The 21,601-nt window shown below is 33.6% G+C and overlaps 1 protein-coding gene across 3 annotated transcripts; it reads right to left on the reverse strand.

The window, feature by feature from the left end:
- Nucleotides 1-6,124: 6,124 nt before the first annotated feature.
- Nucleotides 6,125-21,139, reverse strand: LOC143075789 (RING finger and transmembrane domain-containing protein 2-like). 3 transcript variants are annotated; one of them, XM_076251350.1, is made up of 9 exons: nt 21,044-21,139; nt 18,098-18,631; nt 16,656-16,741; nt 16,203-16,312; nt 15,355-15,499; nt 14,682-14,822; nt 11,228-11,293; nt 10,405-10,506; nt 6,125-7,808 (listed from the first exon to the last, which is right to left on the reverse strand). In XM_076251350.1, the coding sequence occupies exons 2-9, from the start codon at nt 18,606-18,608 to the stop codon at nt 7,674-7,676; spliced, it is 1,296 nt and encodes a 431-aa protein (XP_076107465.1). In that variant the 5' UTR covers nt 18,609-18,631; nt 21,044-21,139; the 3' UTR covers nt 6,125-7,673. The 3 variants fall into 3 exon arrangements, with proteins under 3 accessions (XP_076107465.1, XP_076107464.1, XP_076107466.1); XM_076251349.1 differs by having other exon boundaries at nt 21,073-21,132; XM_076251351.1 differs by lacking the exon at nt 21,044-21,139 and adding an exon at nt 20,814-20,963.
- Nucleotides 21,140-21,601: the final 462 nt, after the last annotated feature.

Here is a 21,601-nt window from a genome sequence, read left to right on the forward strand (position 1 = left end):
CTCCTTAAACTGAGTTTTGCTGTACGTATTGTTAAAATTGAGAATGGAAATGGGGAATGTGTCAAAGAGACAACAACCCGACCATAGAAAAAACAACAGCAGAAGGTCACCAACAGGTCTTCAATGTAGCGAGAAATTCCCGCACCCGGAGGCGTCCTTCAGCTGGCCCCTAAACATATATATACTAGTTCAGTGATAATGAAAGCCATACTAATTTCCAAATTGTACACAAGAAACTAAAATTAAAATAATACAAGACTAACAAAGGCCAGAGGCTCCTGACTTGGCGTTTGTTTTTCTACATTGGCCAGAGGTATAGAGGGAGGGTTTAGATCTCAATAAACATGTTTAAGCCCGCCGCAATTTTGCGCCAGTCCCAAGTCAGGAGCCTCTGGCCTTTGTTAGTCTGGTATGATTTTTAATTTTAGTTTCTTTTGTATAATTCAGAGTTTAGTATGACTTCCATTATCACTGAACTAGTATGAATATTTGTTTAGGGGCCAGCTGAAGGACGCCTCCGGTGCGGGAGTTTCTCGCTACATTAAAGACCCATTGGTGGCCTTCAGCTGTTGTCTGCTCTATGGTCGGGTTGTTGTCGCTTTGACACATTCCCCATTTTCATTCTAAATTTTATTCATTTGTATTTCTCCGAAAGGAATTTTTAATCTCATTCTTTTCTTTTTATGAGTTTTTCCACTAGAATTCTTTAACTGTCTATCTATTTACAAAGAAGTATATTGGGTAAAAATTGAGTTAATACAGAAACTTAAATATACACTAAAATGGCTATTATAAAAGTAATTCAGAAAATAAGAACAAAAATCATGTCTAACGACTTCAAATAGCAATATACTATATCAAATATCAGTACATGTTCTTTAACAAAAACTTTTGAATTTTTTTTTTTAAATAAGTCTTCTTCATCTACAAAATAACATTCACGAGTTGGTTGAGCGTTATAGAAAACCCGTTTCACAGATGATATCGAATATGTTTCTTACTTCGTAACTACATTCTCCTTCTATTAGACTATTTACTGGATTTGTAATAACACGAGAAACATGACGGGTGCTATATGTGGAGCAGAATCTGCTTACCCTTCCGGAGCACCTGAAATCACCCCAAGTTTTTGGTGGGTTTCGTGTTGCTCAGTCTTTAATTTTCAATGTTGTTTCTGTGTACTATTATTTGTCTGTTTGTCTTTTTCGCCATGGCGTTGTCAGTTTATTTTCGATTTATGAGTTTGACTGTTCTTCTGGTATCTTTCACCCCTCTTTTCATATTTTCCCTGTCTATTCGAAATAACATAAAAAATGTGGTGCACATTTTAAAATAACCCGCTACACGTGTTATTCAGTGTGCATCACATTTTTGATGTTATTTCTTCAAAGACAGAAAATAATTTCACAGTCATTCCTAAAGTAAACCAAGGTTTTCCCACAATCGATTTTAAATAATTAAAATAATTATTGATTTACACCATATGTTTCTTCGTTTGTATTTTAAGATAAATCGTTTTATTAAATAGTATATTAAATGTCTAAATAATAATAGTGCAAACTCTTATTGATTTCTTGATCTGTGTCATATTGAAGTTGTGCAAAAATAAAAAAAAAGGTAAAATCACAAAAATACTGAACTCCAAGGGAAATTCAAAACGGAAAGTCCCTAATAAGATGGAAAAATCAAATGATAAAACACATCAAACGAATGAACAACAACTGCTATGGTCCGGACTTCGTACAGGCATTTTCAAATGTAGAAAATGGTGGATTGAACCTGGTTTTAAAGCGCTAAACCTCTCACTTGTATGACAGTCGCATCAGATTCCGTTATATTGACAACGATTTATGTACAATACAAACAGACACAATGGGTAAAATTTTAATTATGGAATTGTTTGAGGAATGTGTTCTCATTTCCCTAGGTTTCAAACATTTCCGACACATATAATACATAATTGTTTTATATGTCTTTGGTCATTATTTCATCAATATTTATAAAATCAGTACCAATTTTGTGTTATCAACTACTACATCTTTCAATTCAGATCTTTTAAACTTCACAACATGATTGGACACATTATATTGAAATTGTACACCTGCTATTGTGGAACGTAAGTGTTATTTTTCTTTCAAACATCCAATGATTTTTCAGCAACATTTTTCAAAAGCTGGCAACTGGTTTTGTTTTAACTTTTCTTTTGAGATCTTTCAAACTTAACAGAGAGTTTACAAACATATTAGCTTGTGCACCTTCCATTATGGAGCTGCTTTAAGACTTTTCCCAAATTTTGTATATTTCCATTTATTTAGTTCATTTAATTAAATGTCCCAAGTCAGCAGGCTGTTATCCAGTGGCTGCCGTCGGTTGTTGACTGTCATTATTGTTTTACGGTATGAGTTTGTCCATTGTTGATGGTCGTACGGTGACCCGAAGTTGTTTACATCCCCATTCTTCTATCTCTAGTGATACGTTTGTCTTATTAGAAATTACAAGACGTTTCCTTGGTTTGGTTTTCGTACTAAAAAGTAAAATATCAAAAATGCTGAACTCCGAGGTAAATTCGAAAAGGAAAGTCCCTAATAAAATGGCAAAATCAAAAGCTCAAACACATCAAACGAATGGATAACAACTGTCGTGGCTCGGTACAGGCATTTTCCTATGTAGAAAATGGTGGATTGAACCTGGTTTTATAGCTAGCTAATGTTAATTCAGTTTAAAATGAAAAGAGATAAATAGTTGAATATTCCACTGAAAAAAAATGATCGTGGTTCAATCGTTTTTATCAAATACCTGATATACTACTTTATTCATGAGAACAACTGATGACGACGAGAATCAAAGCCTGCACAGATCTGACTAATTGCAGGAAGTTTGTACCACTTCACAGATGCTTTAAAAAGATGTTATGTGAATTAAAAGGAAAACTTAAGTCTGTAGCTTGACGTTCGTATCCATGCTTATCATGGTAGCTGATTCTCAGCAAAAATCTTAAAGCAATCATTTTTGTTTGTTCTTACAAAATTATGGATTTATGCGATATGAAAATCGATGAACTACTGTTGCCTATTATTTCAAATGAAACAGAGTTGAGTGTTTTTTGTATTTTATATTATATACCCTTTATAAGTCCACTGAGGAAAGGAGGTTTCATAGGGAGTGAAGATCTGAAGATTATGCTTTTTTCATCGTATAAAACTTAAAACTCCCATTCTTTTAACAAGATTGTATACCATGGATAGCTCACTTGCTTTACTAATCATGATTGGAGTTATAATGAAAGTCAAGATCACGGTCTTACTACAGGTATCAAACAGCTTAAATAAAGGCAACAGTAGTATACCGCTGTTCAAAAGTCATAAATTGATTGAGAGAAAACAAAGTCTGGTTACAAACTAAAACCGTGGGAAACACATTAACTATAAGAGGAAAACAACAGAAACACTAAAGTGCAACAAAAAAACAAACGACAATGCCACATACATAGAAAAGAACTATTAGATAACAACTGCCATATTCCTGACTCGGTACAAGACATTTTAAGAAACAATGGTGGGTTGAACCTAGTTTTGTGGCTAGCTTAACTTAATCAATAATCCATTAAATTGAAGAAAATATCTGAGAAGCAGACCGCATCATGAAACCTAAACTTTTACCAATCAACCAGGAATTGATGTCGAGGTCAAATGAACCCTACCAGACGGACATGTACTCCTTACAATTATATTTACACCAAATAAAGTTAACATGTTGTGTATAGTATTTGAGAAACAAACCTTATCACGAAACTTAACGTTGACAAATGAAACATGAAAATTAGGTCAAGGAAAGATGAACAAAGACAGACAGCATGTGCACCTCACTATCATTCTATGCACCAAATATAATTGTCATATTGCTTAAAGTATCTGAGAAACGAACTTTATCACAAAACAAATGAACCTTGCTAAGTGGATAAGTATGCCTGCAATAAATCAATACGAAATAAAGTCCTACTACTAATAACAGAAAAAATTCAATATAAAAATTATATTTTTTAAGTCGTTGATGAACCATATCATGTTAATGAGATCAAGGACTACCAGAGGAAAGCTTTAAAACAAGTGGCATCTGTATTATGCAGGTCTTCAGCCTTATGGAGTACATAGCTTTATAGAAACCGTTTATCCCATTGCTTGATTACCATTCCTATCGTGCATTCTGTGGCATACGTCAAGACAAATGTTCTGGATTTCTTTTGTTATATCGTAATGATTTTTTTTTGCCAATAAATTTTAAGAAACTTGGTTTTGAAGACAGACCAATGTTAATATATTTACTGCTATTCCAGAATTTGTTAGATTTATAGTTTGATATTTGTATAGGTACCAGTCTATTGATAAACATTATGTTGACCTCTGTTACTTGTTTTTTTTTGTGCTGTTAGGTTGCTGTCTCATTGACATATGTCCCAGTATAAACAGAGATATATGGGAAGAAAAAAACTGGAATTGCATGAACTTAACAACATGCATTGACAGCATAAAATCTCCTGCTGTGCATGCAATGTTTGTCATATAACTCCAAGCTGATGTACAATATTAAGTCGCAAGGCCAGGAACATTACAAAATTTAAATAAACATTTTTTTCAATAGAAAAACTTTTAATCAGCATATGGGCTTTGCTCATTGTTGAAGGCCATACAGTGACCTATATGTCATAATTTATGTGTCATTTGGTCTCTTGAGAAGAGTTGTCTCATTTGAAATCATACCACATCTTTTTTTATATTTGCCATATTCCCCAATTTTCGTTCTTCCATCAGCCCAGCATCAATTTAGAAAAAAAGCTCTGCAGACTATCGTGTCTCTATTGTATCCTTTATTTTCAAGTTAATTGGTATATATCTTATTTCATTACTCATTGATATGAGGGATTATTAACGCCCACACAAATCTAACTGAAATTTATATTTAGGTGTTTTAAAACAATATTTCTTCTGGTCTTATAAAAGGTTTGTGTAAAAGTTCTGCTTCATCAATCTGATTAAAATACAGTTCAGTGTCCATGCTTTGGTTACAAGGATCTGACAACACTCCATTCTATTGTCTGTTCTGGTCATTTTTACATCAGCCAATGAAATTCCTACATATAATATTTAGAAGTGTATATCATTACGACACAACTGGCCAGAGAGGATCTGGAAAGGTCAATAACACAGAAAGTCAATCAGAGCATTGTCAGATCCTTTTAAACGTAGCATGAACAGAGGATTTGTATTCTAATAAGATTGCTGCTTCATATAAGTATAAAAACATATCAGCTGACAGGGGCACACAATCAGTACCAAAGGTCAAATAGAATATCAAGCTGTGGTATAATTCCCAATAGACGACTATCACATTTGTGCAATTTCTAATACATTTGTTAATGTCACAATGCTTTTTTTATAACATCACAGTAAGAGTCAATTTTTTAATGATGTTATTTACACCTGGGGTCAACCAGCGTAACTCATTCATAAAAAGAACTTGAAATTGGTCTATGATAAACCAAACACCAAAGTACTAGGATGTAAACAACAGGTTACCATGGACACAGTAAATAAAGGGTGTGTTTGGATATACGCCTGAGGCATCCTATGGTTACCCATAGGTACCTATGGGTAACTATAGGCCGCCTCAGGCGTATATCCAAACACCCCCAAAGTGTTCTGAATGGATCACAAGTTTAATAGTTTTATTTATGATCATTCTACGAATTATATGTATGTTTTAGGCACCAGGCTATGGTTGAAGCCAGTAAGTTGACCTCTATTTAACATTTGATTTTTGTTTTGTTTAGTTGCTGTCTCATTGACTTATATTTCACATCTCATTTTATATAGTTAAATATCATAGTCCAAGTATAAACAGATATACATGAAGGAAACAGCTGGAATTGCATGAAATATAAAAATATGGAGAGACAATATACATGACTTTTTCTTAATTATATGTATGCTTTTAGCACAAGCAACACATAATTTAATGTAGGTTAACTTTCTAGATGATATCTGCTGTGTGCAATTTTTTTAAGAATCAGCAGACCAAGGACAAGAAATTGATATCTACATTAGAATTCATAATATACAAAATATAATTTCAAAAACAAAAACACAATTTATTAATATAATCAAACTTGGTAAACAAAGTATATAGGAAATAATAGGAATATCACCACTTAGCAATAACATGATTATTAAAAACAGTCAACTATGACATAACTGTACTGATTTAAAATAAATGTGTTTATATGAAATTGGAGTGCGGACTGCAAACCTAAAATAACAGATTGATGCTGCAAAATGACAAAAGACTTTTTGTTGTGCTGTAAAAGTATCAAGGAAAACATCTCAAACAATTTTACATTTCAAAATACCATTTCTCAGTTGTAACATACCTCATGTTTATAAGCTTTCAAAAACATAATATTCAAAATTTAAAAGTACCAATGCATGCCCATAAAATCCAGGACTATATACCACATTTAAGTTTCTTGTTTCTGTATGTGTACATGGTGTATAGGTATTTATAGTAGTGTCATAAACATTCTAACTTTGTACAAAGGAGCAAAGATGAAAAAACTATTATTTATTTAACATGATCTTAAAACAACTAATAAATCATGTGTTAGGTGACACACAGGTAATGCATGTATGGTTTTTGTAAAATGCATATTTACTTTTATTTAAAATTTTACCTATAACAAAATCATTGGCTTTTTATGTTTATACCAGTACATACAAATTCTCATAAAAGAGCAAAATATTTGCCTCACTTTAATTTTTTTGACACTATATTAATTATAATATAATAATTATAATAACAATTATATGCAATACATTATTTTACCCCAGAAAACAATTAAAAAACAAATGTGTCCACTACCCCTACTAACAATAAAGTCATACTGTGGATTCCTTATTATGGGGGTCTCATTGGGGGGTTCTGATCCTGGATCACGCTTACTGTTTTGTTAGATTCCCGTATCCCGCTTACATTATATACGTAAGCAATTCTCATTTTTTTGTAATTTCTCGTGTCCCGCTAGACTTCATTTCCCATTTTCACGGCACAATAATTTGACTTTCACATGTCACGCTTACAAAAAATCTGTAATCCCGCATCACGCTTAGACCCTAATGAGACCCACTATTATTCGTTTGATAATAATTTTTGTGGATTTTGATGGTACAGATATAAACCATCAAATTTAGTGTTCAACGAATTACAAATGTACTCAAGGTTATAGACTTTGGCAATACCAAGAAATCAAATAACCACGAAAAAGTCAGTTTTCTTCAATCCAAGAAAATTGGTTCCGATGAAAATAAATGAATCCATAGTAAATATTCCCCATCCATCAATGCCAAAAAACTTTTTCTGATACTGTGGATTCATTTATTTTCGTTTGAAACCAATTATCGTTGATTTTGCGGGTGCAGATTTTGGCAATACGATGAAATTAAATATCCACGAAAGTGTAAGTTTACCTCAATCCAAGAAAATTGGTACTAATGAAAATATATGAATCCACAGTAAATAATCCCCATCCATCAATGCCAAAAAACTTTTACTGATATAATCAGCTATCTCTTTTGTCTTTAATCTACAACTTTGTTGATTTCTAATGTTATTATTCGGACCTTTCAATACCACTGAATGTGGACACTAGTTGATCCATCTTTCCACTCTGGATTCTCCGCATGGATCTGAGTCCTACACATCGGGCATGTCTTTTCTCGATCAAACCAGACTGTAACACAACTCTCACAAAAGATATGCTGCAAAAAGAAAATAAGAAAATAAACAAACATGAACTCATATATGTGAATAACTATTTTTTATGTTATAAGTCTGTCACTATGTATTAAAGTTTTAATAAACAATTAATACATCAAAGTTGGTATCATATTCCAAAAATAAAGTTTTGATTTGATCAGATTTATCCTTTCCCAAACAAATGTTTTTATAATCAACATTTGGTTCTCTTGATCTTAGATTTTTGTTTGTCAAAAATCAATTATGGCATTGAAATACAATTATGATATCAAAATATAAAAATTTGACTTTCAACTTGTGGAATCTGTTACTCTAATGATTTTTGTCCTTCCTTTCCAAAGATTTGCAGAAAGTTGTGTTCTCTATGTGTGACGTCATCAGGCTTTGTCGCCTTTTTCAGGAAGTCACAATAGGAAATTCAGAAGAAATCAAGAAAATTTAACGTCATAACCAAATTTTGACCAATCATTAGCTGAGAACAGATACTTCACTAGTGATGAGAAATATTTTTCTCACAGCGTTCAAGAAATGTGAAAATAGCACAAGAAATGTGAAAATAGCACAAAAAATTAGAAAAATATTGTATCTCAATTGTAGAATATTAATTTATGTTTAACCAGGTCTGCCAGTAAATCAGGCAAATGCTGATCAACTTCTTGTATCACTATACAGTCAAATACTAATCAATGATCTGAACCAATCTGCCAGCAATCAAGGTATAATGTGATCTACCCCATGTGCCACTCTGCCAGCAATCAAGGTATAATGTGATCTACCCCATGTGCCACTCTGCCAGCAATCAAGGTATCATGTGATCTACCCCATGTGCCACTCTGCCAGCAAGCAAGGTATAATGTGATCTACCCCATGTGCCACTCTGCCAGCAATCAAGGTATCATGTGATCTACCCCATGTGCCACTCTGCCAGCAATCAAGGTATAATGTGATCTACCCCATGTGCCACTCTGCCAGCAATCAAGGTATAATGTGATCTACCCCATGTGCCACTCTGTCAGCAATCAAGGTATAATGTGATCTACCCCATATGCCACTCTGCCAGCAATCAAGGTATAATGTGATCTACCCCATGTGCCACTCTGCCAGCAATCAAGGTATAATGTGATCTACCCCATGTGCCACTCTGCCAGCAATCAAGGTATAATGTGATCTACCCCATGTGCCACTCTGCCAGCAATCAAGGTATAATGTGATCTACCCCATGTGCCACTCTGCCAGCAATCAAGGTATAATGTGATCTACCCCATGTGCCACTCTGCCAGCAATCAAGGTATAATGTGATCTACCCCATGTGCCACTCTGCCAGCAATCAAGGTATAATGTGATCTACCCCATGTGCCACTCTGTCAGCAATCAAGGTATAATGTGATCTACCCCATGTGCCACTCTGCCAGCAATCAAGGTATAATGTGATCTACCCCATGTGCCACTCTGCCAGCAATCAAGGTATAATGTGATCTACCCCATATGCCACTCTGCCAGCAATCAAGGTATAATGTGATCTACCCCATGTGCCAATCTGCCAGCAATCAAGGTATAATGTGATCTACCCCATGTGCCACTCTGCCAGCAATCAAGGTATAATGTGATCTACCCCATGTGCCACTCTGCCAGCAATCAAGGTATAATGTGATCTACCCCATGTGCCACTCTGCCAGCAATCAAGGTATAATGTGATCTACCCCATGTGCCACTCTGCCAGCAATCAAGGTATAATGTGATCTACCCCATATGCCACTCTGCCAGCAATCAAGGTATAATGTGATCTACCCCATGTGCCACTCTGCCAGCAATCAAGGTATAATGTGATCTACCCCATGTGCCACTCTTCCAGCAATCAAGGTATAATGTGATCTACCCCATGTGCCACTCTGCCAGCAATCAAGGTATAATGTGATCTACCCCATGTGCCACTCTGCCAGCAATCAAGGTATAATGTGATCTACCCCATGTGCCACTCTTCCAGCAATCAAGGTATAATGTGATCTACCCCATGTGCCACTCTGCCAGCAATCAAGGTATAATGTGATCTACCCCATGTGCCACTCTGTCAGCAATCAAGGTATAATATGATCTACCCCATATGCCACTCTGCCAGCAATCAAGGTATAATATGATCTACCCCATATGCCACTCTGCCAGCAATCAAGGTATAATGTGATCTACCCCATATGCCACTCTGCCAGCAATCAAGGTATAATGTGATCTACCCCATGTGCCACTCTGCCAGCAATCAAGGTATAATGTGATCTACCCCATGTGCCACTCTGCCAGCAATCAAGGTATAATGTGATCTACCCCATGTGCCACTCTGCCAGCAATCAAGGTATAATGTGATCTACCCCATGTGCCACTCTGCCAGCAATCAAGGTATAATGTGATCTACCCCATGTGCCACTCTGCCAGCAATCAAGGTATAATGTGATCTACCCCATGTGCCACTCTGCCAGCAATCAAGGTATAATGTGATCTACCCCATGTGCCACTCTGCCAGCAATCAAGGTATAATGTGATCTACCCCATGTGCCACTCTGCCAGCCAAACCACAAATTTAACTGATTATAAAGGGGAAATACCTACTTTACAAGCCAACATCACTGGATCTTTATAATCATCTTGGCAAATGGGACAACTTTCTTCCCTGGATGTTATATCACTTTGGCTAGGTCGGGTTCCATAGGACTAAAATACAAACATTTTGTGTTCAATTCATATTCTTAAAAATTACAAGAATATAATCAAAGCACAAACAATCATTGTCAGTCAAAATATCTTTTTAGAGAAAAAAATGATAAGTATAAATTCACATTCTAAATCTATATCATTTTAGAAAGAAATGCTTACTATAAATTCACATTTAACATTTAAGAAATCCTTCTAGGGCTGTTCCAGAAAATAGTATGTCCCCCCCCCCCCCAAGAGATGGCACTTTTTATTAATAACCCCAAACACCCCCAGAAATAAAACAAAAATTAGAACAAAACTCCCTTGGGATTTTCATTTTGGTATTTCAATATAATCACTCACATAAAGTTTTAACAAGAATGTGTCCACAGTACACGGATGCCCCACTCGCACTATCATTTTCTATGTTCAGTGGACCGTGAAATTTGGGTCAAAAGTCTAATTTGGCAATTAAATTAGAAAGATCATATCATACGGAGCATGTGTACTAAGTTTAAAGTTGATTGGACTTCAACTTCATCAAAAACTACCTTGACCAAAAACTTTAACCTGAAGCGGGACAGACGGACGAACGAACGGACGCACAGACCAGAAAACATAATGCCCCTCTACTATCGTAGGTGGGGCATAAAAAGTTTGCTTACCTTTGGGGGAGGGGGTGCATAGTATTTTCTGGAAAAGTCCTTTCTTGTATATTGTAAAAAAATAAACTACTTACAATATCTGTTCTGAGTCTACCAACAGCATTGTACACATCTTGGATTTTTACCATTGTATTATTCAGCTAAAATGAAATAAAACTTCTTCAGTATTCATTTTTCTCATATACTATTTTATTTCCTACGGAATTCTTTTTGTCAAATTGCGGGTGTATTTGAATGTAAATCCAAATGTTAAATTTCAAACATTTACTGCAGTAGCATGATAAAATTTACAAATGTATGTAAAGACAATGTATTCAGTTTCAGTTGTTAAGTGAACAAGAGTGCACACACTAAATTGTCTCGCCTTCTTTACTAATCATTGATATTATGTTAATAGTCCTAAATATAAAGCTTTATTACAACTGTCACATAAACTTAACATAAACCAAGAAAACAAAACATTGACCTTTGAACCATGAAAATGAGGTCAAGGTCAGAGGAACCATGGCAGGCAGGCATGTACAACTAACAATTCTTCCATACAACAAATACAGTTGACCTATTGCTTACAGTTTAAGAAAAACAGACCAAAACACAAAAACTTAACACAGAGCACAATGAACCTTGAGAATGGGGTCAAGGTAAAAAAAAAAAAAACCTGTGTGACTGACATGTAGTAGCAACTTTACCTGACCATATAGGAAAATAGGTATTTAGTCGGATCTTAACACGTACTTGTGATTTGGTTAAAACCGGTTTTGTTCAAAATATACGAAGAAATGTCGAAATGTTCAGGACTTAATTAAATCCGTATTTCGGTAGGATGGTGCAAGCATACGATTTTTATTGCGTCTTACACTTTGAGAAGCGAATAATCTTCAACTACTTTATTCAAATATTGTGTAAAAACGTTAATTTTGAGCTATGAAAGTCAAGTGGCTCGAGTATTTTTCTGAGGAAGTTTTAAAAAATTGCAAAGAAATATTTTTACATTGGGTTAGCTTTCATTAGTCTTAACTATCTATAGATTAACAACTTTTGGTTATATTTATAATTTAGAATCATCATTGGAGGTTGGGGACGATTTCACAGATAATTAATTATATTGATGTGCCATTTGTATGCAAGAGTGACATTTCGTTGTATTATGTGCCAATTCGAAAAAGTTATGCGAGTATTCTCTCCCCTTAACAGGTTCATTATTTTATGATTAAGTTTAGGTTTCTGATATAATTTTGAATAATTACAAAATGTATCAATTCAATATATTTCAGTTTTTGTTATTGGTGTATCAAAAACATTGATGTACGAATATAATTTCATAAATTTGAAACGTTTAAAATGATTACATACCAATATAAAGAACCGTTCATCATTTTTGAAAAAGACTATGAACGAAAATCTATTTATTTATCTTCCCTTGGTGACAGATTGATTGGGAAATGAACCAGCGTAATATAATGGTAATCACAGAGAGGGACCAGCAAGCAATTTTTAATTGTAGCTTATTCAATGTTAAAACAATTTTCCACTATAAACGAATGTTACTTTATACAAATATAAGGACTTTGTTAGCTAAATCTACAAATTTTATTAGATATTATGATTTTTTATTGCAATAGATTAATATGCTACATGTAGATCATAAAATATTTCCATACACCAAATATAGTTGACCTATTGCATACAGTATAAGAAAAACAGACCAAAACACAAAAACTAACTATGACCACTGAACCATGAAAATGAGGTCAAGGTCAGATGACACCTGCCAGTTGGACATGTACACCTTACAGAGCTTCTATACACCGAATATACTAGACCTATTGCTTATAGTATCTCAGTTAAGGACTTGACCACCAAAACTTAACCTTGTTCACTGATCCATGAAATGAGGTCGAGGTCAAGTGAAAACTGTCTGACGGGCATGAGGACCTTGCAAGTTATGCACATATACAAATATAGTTATCCTATTACTTATAACCAGATGCTCCGCAGGATGCAGCTTTATACGACCGCAGCAGTCGAACCCTGGGGCAAGTATGGACACAAAATTTAGGCTTGATACAGCTCTGAATTTGGATTGTGATTAAATAGTTGACACAACATAGGTTTCTAACACAGAATGAATGTGGTCTAAGAACTTAAACTTAAAAACTTAAAATTTTTAAATTGGACATTTACCTATTATGGTCCAATATCCAAAATCTAAATACATGGTTAGATTCAGCATATCATAGAACCCCAAGAATTCAATTTTTGATGAAATCAAATAATGTTCAATTTTAGACCCTTTAGACCTCAATGTGGACCAATTTGATAACCAGGCCCAAATATTGAAAATCTAAATACATGGTTAGATTCAGCATATTGAAGAACCCCATATATTCAATTTTTGATGAAATCAAACAAAGTTTAATTTTGGACCCCGATTTGGACCAACTTGAAAACTGGGCCCATAATCAAAAATCTAAGTACATGTTAAGATTCAGCATATCAAAGAACCCCAAGAATTCAATTTTTGTTTAAATCAAACTAAGTTTAATTTGGACCCTTTTGGCCCCTAATTCCTAAACTGTTGGGACCAAAACCCCCAAAATCAATCCCAACCTTTCTTTTGTGGTCATAAACCTTGTGTTAAGATTTCATAGATTTCTGTTTACTTATACTAAAGTTATTGTGCGAAAACCAAAAAAAAGCTTATTTGGGCCCTTTTTGGCCCCTAATTCCTAAACTGTTGGGACCAAAACTCCCAAAATCAATCCCAACCTTCCTTTTATGGTTATAAACCTTGTGTTTAAATTTCATAGATTTCTATTTACTTATACTTAAGTTAGAGTGCGAAAACCAAATGTCTTCGGACGACGACGACGCCAACATCATACCAATACACGACCAAAATATTTTTAATTTTTGCGCTCGTATAAGAGAGACTTTAACATTACAAAAAATCTTAAATTTTTTTCAAGTATTCACTGAACCATGAAAAGGAGGTCCAGGACATTGGACATGTGACTGACGGAAACTTCGTAACATGAGGCATCCACATACAAAGTATGAAGCATCAAGGTCTTTCACCTCCTAAAATATTAAGTTTTTAAGAAGTGAGCTAACACCAACGCCGTCGCCGGATCACTACCCCTATGTCAAGCTTTCTGCAACAAAAGTTGCAGGCTCGACAAAAACTACAAAAAGAATTAATATAGTTCATACATGCATGTATGTATGTCCTTAGACAGGAATCTGATGTTCAGTGTTTGTCATTTAATTTGTTGATGTGGTTCATAAGTGTTTCTTGTGTCTCATTTATTATATATATTACACTGTTGGTTTTCTCGTTTGAATGGTTATACACTAGTCATTTTTGGGGCTCTTTATAGCTGGCTGTTCCGTGTAAGCCAAGGCTCCTTGCTGAAGATCGTAGTTTGACCTATAATGGTTTGCTTTTACAAAATGTGACTTGGATGAAGAGTTGTCTCATTTGCACTCATCCCAAATCTTCTCATATGTATGTGTGCTAATTCTTACCTTAAATATAAAATAAACTAATAATAAAACAGCAGCAAATATAAAAGACACATCATCTGACAGGAAGTGAAACCATGGCAACACTGTAACAACTAATCTGTATAACTGCATCACATGTTCTATGAACATATAATACTTTCCCTGGAAATAAAAAAAATAATAATTAAAATTAACAGTAAAATTTAAGGAAGGATAGCAATATAAAATGTTTTACTGTGCATATTACTGTGTGTTTCTTTATTCTACATTGGCCAGAGGTAGAGGGGGAGGGTTGAGATCTCACAAAACATGTTTAACCTCGCTGCATGTTTGCATCTGTCTAAGTCAGGAGCCTCTGTTAGTCTTGTATGTTTTTTTATTTTAGTTTATTTATATGTTTTGGAGATTAACATGACATCCTTTTTCACATTTTTATTTATGGGCCATGCAGATGAGGCCCACCTCAATGTGCAGGATTTTCTATCTGTATTGAAGACATATTGGTGGCCTTTGGCTGTAATCAGCTCTTTGTCTCTTTTGCATATTACTCATTTCCATTCTTAATTTATCTATCCTTACAACTTGACTGTTTCACAAATATAATATTGACACTTGAGGTTTTTGTACCTCTACTGACTACTGGGGTCATTATAAATTATTCTGTTTTACAGTACAAGACAGCCAAAGTGCATACCCTTTTCTTACTACTGAATGGAACAACAGATATCAGACATTTTAATATGATGGTGGCATATTTTAAAATGTAATCTGTGACAACCATCATCCACAAAAATAACCAGAAATCAGCTGTCCATCCATTAGGCATCTGGAACAACAATCTGAAAAAGAAATAAAATTCTATTATTTTTCAATTAATTTCAAGAATCTTCTATTAAGGCAGCCTCTGGCCTTTGTTAGTCTTGTATTATTTTAATTTTAGTTTCTTGTGTACAATTTGGAAATTAGTATGGCGTTCATTATCACTGGACTAGTATATATTTGTTTAGGGGCCAGCTGAAGGACGCCTCCGGGTGCGGGAATTTCTCGCTACATTGAAGACCTGTTGGTGACCCTCTGCTGTTGTTTTTTATTTGGTCGGGTTGTTGTCTCTTTGACACATTCCCCATTTCCATTCTCAATTTTAAATGCATATTATCAAAATGTAAGTCACAACTGTTCCACAACATCTAGTTGCAAAATTTCTTGTATTCTAGTTACTGAACTATAAATAAGATTCTAATTATTTATTATCTTAAAATTCACAAAACACATAGTGGTTTAAAATAAATGTTTGTATTTGTATATCATGTATATTGTTGAGGACAGTATTTTGACCTCTAAATGTTCTTTTTTTTTGTTATTGGGTTGCTGTCTGATTGAAGTGTACACTTCATCTCCTTTATTTTTTTCATATACCATATCATGAATCAAATTCAAATTATATGGAGAAGAATATCATACACCTCCATATACCATAAACAACACTTGCAACCTCTTTTTCTTTCTAACATAAAAAGTATGCTATATATATTTTACGCTTACAATTTCCATAACTCTTGGTCTCTGAAGACGTAATACACAGTAGCCATATTGGCTGCCATCAATCCAGCTAATTGTAGGAAAGAGAATATATACCGAAAGTGATTCACATCCTGAAAAAGAAAGTTCATCAATTAAAGAGCATGTTTCAACAGCAAATATCAGAGGAGATTTTGCTCATCTCAAATACATTGTACAAACAGATATGGCTGTATCTTCAGACATTTGCTATGTATAAAAAAAGAAATTTTTAGAATGGAATATCTCTAAAATATTAAATGTGCCTTTTTGCCTCCATACTGTCAAATTTACTTTAAACATATTTATTTAAAGTGGATTGGGAAACAAGTTTTGCAACTTATATTATTCCCTTTCCACATTTTTCTTTGAATAACATAAATTATTTTCACTGGAATGACACAGAATTATTAGTCTACAATTAGATGTTTTACTTACCCTAAGTGAAGTTTGATGAACTAAGCCTTGAAGTTTGTTATTTGCATAAATAAATGTTACACCCATACATAGAAACACAACTACACCTGGAAAATATTTAAAGTGTAATCAAATACCTTATTATTATAAACTGAGTTGAAAACAAGAATGTGTCTCAAGTACATGGATGCCCCACTCGCAATATCATTTTCTATGTTCATTGGACCGTGAAAATGGGTTAAAAACTCTTAATTTGGCATTAAAATAAGAAAGATCATATCATACATTGTCATAAGGAACATGTGTACTACCTTGCAAGTTGATTGGACTTCAACTTCATCAAAAACTACCTTGACCAAAAACTTTAACCTGAAGCGGGACGGACCCACAGACCTGGCCTTGTGGTCATAAAACTTTCGAGTCTGTTTTTTGTACTCATACTCCAAAATCAACCAATCAAAATGCTGGATTTCATGTTTCTCGCATGATTTTTGTGCTCCGAGCACTGAGCAAAGTTTTATGAAAACATAATGCCCCATTACTATCTTACTATCGTAGGTGGGGCATGAAAACCAAATAAACTATCATCTGAAACCCAAACTGATATGCTCATGCTATAAATTCAAATCTTAAGCAAGTTATGTTTTTGGATCTACTCAAAGCTTTGATAACTGAGAATAACAATGAACATGATGAATAATGCAACATAATAATGTGATAGCTGTACGTGTTGCAGTAGAACTTTACTAGCAAAACAGAAACATTTGAGTTCTTATTATTATTGCTGTATCTTGCTTTATATTTATGGCATTAATAAAAGCATAGTTTTAGTTTTCATTAATCAAATTCATAGAAAATATTTTTTTTTTAATAAAAATTCAAAACAAAAAAATTGTTTGTCATGTTACATATGTTAGTTACTAATTATATAACTAATTTGTTGGATCCTAAACTTTACATTTTGTTTGTAAACTTTTAAAATATTATTCCTTAGGCCAAAATTAAAAATATGTTTGTTTCCCCTCCCCCCACCCGGGTCAAAAATAAGCCCCCGGGTCAAAAAATTATTTTCCACAAAAAAATCGAAATTATTTTTTTCCTGAAAATAATTTGTTTCCATTTTTGGAAAGTGCTTGAAAGCAGAAGGATTGATAATCTAAATAAATACACTCAAATTGAGCACAAACAACTGATAAGTGGCCTGGACTGGACAAGTCAAACCATTCATGTGACCATGCTATGACAATCACATCCAGTTAAAAAAAAAAAAAAGAAAAAAAAGAACCTGCCTTCCTGGTCTGTTTACAAAGGGCAGACCCGGGGGAGGGGAAACAGACATTCTTTTAAATGTGGCCTTATTGACTTGTTGCTGTTGATATCTTATCCTACACTTACCCAAAATTTGTTTATGCCATACCCTTTCTATTCTTCATTAAGAATAATCATGATAATTGATCACTTACCCAAAATATGATCAGAAAGTAACTTAAACAATACTATAACAATAAAGATTATAGAGTTAGACAACAGGTGAGTCAGCGGAGGAGTCCGTCTCTCATGGGAATGTTCATGATTCTCATTCATATTTTCATCAGATCCAAAATCCTGAAGGCTCTCAGGATCAATCTGTAGTCCTTGGTGTAAAAAGTCATGTGAATGTGCATGGTCCGGATTATGCTGAAGTCTGTTTAAATCCAGTACAAAGTCATTATTAACATTGTCAGTACTAGTTTGCGTAACAGGGGCCTGTTGTGGCTGATTGGCATCAACCGAAGATGATCTAGATACAACTATTCTATGTGGATTATGTCCCATTATTGTTGGCATTATGCCAGAAACAGCATTTCCGACCTGATTTGATATTGCTCCAGTGTTATTGATGGGCAGATTTAACCTCATCCAATTCTGATTACTATTGGAGCCCATTGTAGCCTGATTGGAATTATTTTCAGTCATATTCCTTCTGTGAGACATGAAGTTACATATTAATTTTAAACCTGGAAAAAAAAGATATTTTAACTGATATGAAAATGTTCAAAACTTTATCAACTTACAATCATAATCACTTTACATGCTATATTGTATTTTTAAAAGCATTAAATATCATTCTTGGAATCATCTTAATTTATGTCTTAAATGTCATTTAAAATAATTTTATTTTTCAATTTAGAAACTACAAATTAAGTATCTAGCAGTGTCATGACTATCTAAGAATTATTTTGTTTCATAAACATGATAAATGATAAAAGAAATGATCTGTTGACAATAAACATTCATTTAGTATGTTGGGGAAAACTATTTTGCTGATGAAATTTGTTTATTCTCATTAAAAATATATATAAATTCAGCAAATTTAAGCAACTTAAAGTGAAGTTGAAATCATCCTTTCATGAATTTTACAGACGTCCTCAGGAGTTGGTTGACCGTTATGACACTACCCTTTTCACCACAAATGTGAGACTATATACTGGGTTTGAAATAACATGAGCAACATGACGGGTGCCACATGTGGAGCAGGATCTGCTTACCTTTCCCAGTTTTTGGTGGGGTTTGTGTTGCTTAGTCTTTAGTTTTCTATGTTGTGTCTTGTGTACTATTATTTGTCTGTTTTTTTTTTTAATTTTTTAGCCATGGCGTTGTAATCTTTGAGTTTGACTGTCCCTCTGGTATCTTTCTCCCCTCTTTTAAATCAATAAATTGAAACAATGCATATGGTAAGATATACATTTATTTAAGGGGATCAATCTAAACAACTGTCTGTTAACATGTTAATGAGTGTGGAATGGGTATTTTCACTTTACGATCACTATTCTCTGTCAGCTGTAGTCATGGTAGTTATTATTGTGAAAAACAGATTTCAGATATCAATTTCTTGATTGATGGTACATGTAATGATATGTAATTCCTTTAAATGTTTGACTAGCCATCAGGAAAGGAACATAGAGTTTTTCAATCAAAAGATGTATAAAAAAAATATAGTCATGTACAATCTATCTTTCGTTAATATTCTTAATTATGGGTAGACATGATGAAGTCAGCAATAAATTGATGCATTTGTGTGATGTTTGACCATTGGAATTTTTGCAGTTAACTTAAATGTTGAGAACTTGTCTATGCATGGTCTGCAAAGTTGTAACCAGTTCATAAACGTAGTCCACAATAACAGTAGAAAAATCAAAAAAAATAAAAAAATCGGGAAAATTTTCCTGATATTTTCATTGTACTAATGAACTCAAAATCGTTCAAACTTTTTTATGTCGTGTTTTGAATTCCTGCATTTGCCCAGAAATCTACAATGTACTTACTTTTCCGGTCTCGTTTGCATGAAACTTTGAGTAAAAGATGCATTAATCAGTCTAGTAATAAATAGGAAGGAACGCAATACCAATTTCATTTTTAATAATGCCTTGATATGAAAAAACGTTACCTGATGATAGTGTTTCTTTGTTTACATTGCATATGACGTCATAACTTAAAGAACGTCACAACTAAAATCCCTAACAACAGAACCAAAATCGAAAATGTTACTGTATTTCTGTTTTGAAATTAAGATGTGTTTGGATTAAAAAAAAAATCATACAGACTTCATCATTTTTCACAGGTAATGCCTGCCTCATATTATGGGGACGAAGTCCCCAATTACGGTAGAAAAATCAATAAAAAAAAAATCAAAAATTTCGGGAAAATTTCCCGAATTTTTCATTCTACTAATGAACTCAAAATCGTTAACTTTTTTTTCAGATCTACTTCCTTTTCCGGTCTGCATCTGCACACAAATGTTTTCCGGTCGGTCTTGTTTGCATGAGACTTTGAATAAAATGTATATTTATCAACATATCAACAAATATAGGAAGGAGTTCAACATCCAATCATTTTTAATAATTGTTTGATATGAAAAAACGTTACCTGATAACAGCGTTTCTTTGTTTACATTGAATATGACGTCATAACTTAAATAACGTCACAACTAAATCCCTAACAACAGAACCAATATTGAAAACGTTACGATATTTCCGTTTCTTTTATCAACATGATTGAATTAAAAAAAAATAATACAGACTTCGTCCCCATTTACAGGTAATGCCTGCCTCATATTAAAAATGATGCAATTTTTTATGGTGATCTAATAATCAAGGGGCTAAAGAAACATCATCAAGTGTATTGTGTGGACAAACTTACCGAATACTGTGTAAAGGCACTTTTCAATTATTTAAGGTATGCCATTATCTGAACCTGAAGAAACAAGTTTTCGGTTGTTTGAGTGGGGTTTTTTTTGTGTTGTTGGTTTGCTGTCTCATAAAAATTTAACCAATAAATTCGAATCTCTTAAGTTTTGCATTAATCGAATATGTTATTAATAATTTTAACAATTTGTAGTAGTGCACTGTCGGAATCTGACATAAACATACAAAAAGTATATAAATTGCAGCATAATTACAGTGACGTCTACTTTCATTTCCTCGCACCTGTCAAAATTCAAAATATATTTTTGTATCCCTTTGAAAGGGTCTCACTAATTAGCGACAACAAGCGTCAAGAAGCGACAATAAGCGTCAACAAGCGACAAGAAGCGACAACAAGAATTATTTTAGCGACAAGAAGACTATTTAGCGACAAGAAAACATTTTTTTTTATTAGTTTTTTTAAATATACGAGCAGATATGTCTAATTAAAATGTTTTATTATATAGATAGACAAAGAAATGAAACATTTGTGAGGAAGAAAGAGATTGTGAAGTTTATATTAGTATATTGGTAGATGAAGAAATTTAACATTTGTGAAGAAGAAAGAGATTGAGCTTCGTTTTTTTATTTTTAAATATGAAGAATATGTATAAGATAATGTATGTATCTGTTTTCATCAAAGTCAAAGTATGAATAAACGAATGGAGATATATATGGAGCGGGCATAATGGAATATATAATATTTTGATTCATTTGCTTAATACTATGCTCTAAGTGTACTCT

The sequence above is a fragment of the Mytilus galloprovincialis genome, chromosome 5, assembly GCF_965363235.1.
Source record: "Mytilus galloprovincialis chromosome 5, xbMytGall1.hap1.1, whole genome shotgun sequence".
NCBI classification, from domain to species: domain Eukaryota; kingdom Metazoa; phylum Mollusca; class Bivalvia; order Mytilida; family Mytilidae; genus Mytilus; species Mytilus galloprovincialis.

What these genes read in the sequence shown, in the direction of transcription:
- LOC143075789 (XM_076251350.1), bottom strand. Translation starts at nt 18,608, where the DNA reads ATGTCTCACAGAAGGAATATGACTGAAAATAATTCCAATCAGGCTACA. An exon ending in TTCATCAAACTTCACTTAGG is followed by an intron (nt 16,313 to 16,655) that starts GTAAGTAAAACA and finishes TTTCTTTTTCAG; the next exon opens with GATGTGAATCACTTTCGGTA. An exon ending in GACCAAGAGTTATGGAAATT is followed by an intron (nt 15,500 to 16,202) that starts GTAAGCGTAAAA and finishes TTTCTTTTTCAG; the next exon opens with ATTGTTGTTCCAGATGCCTA.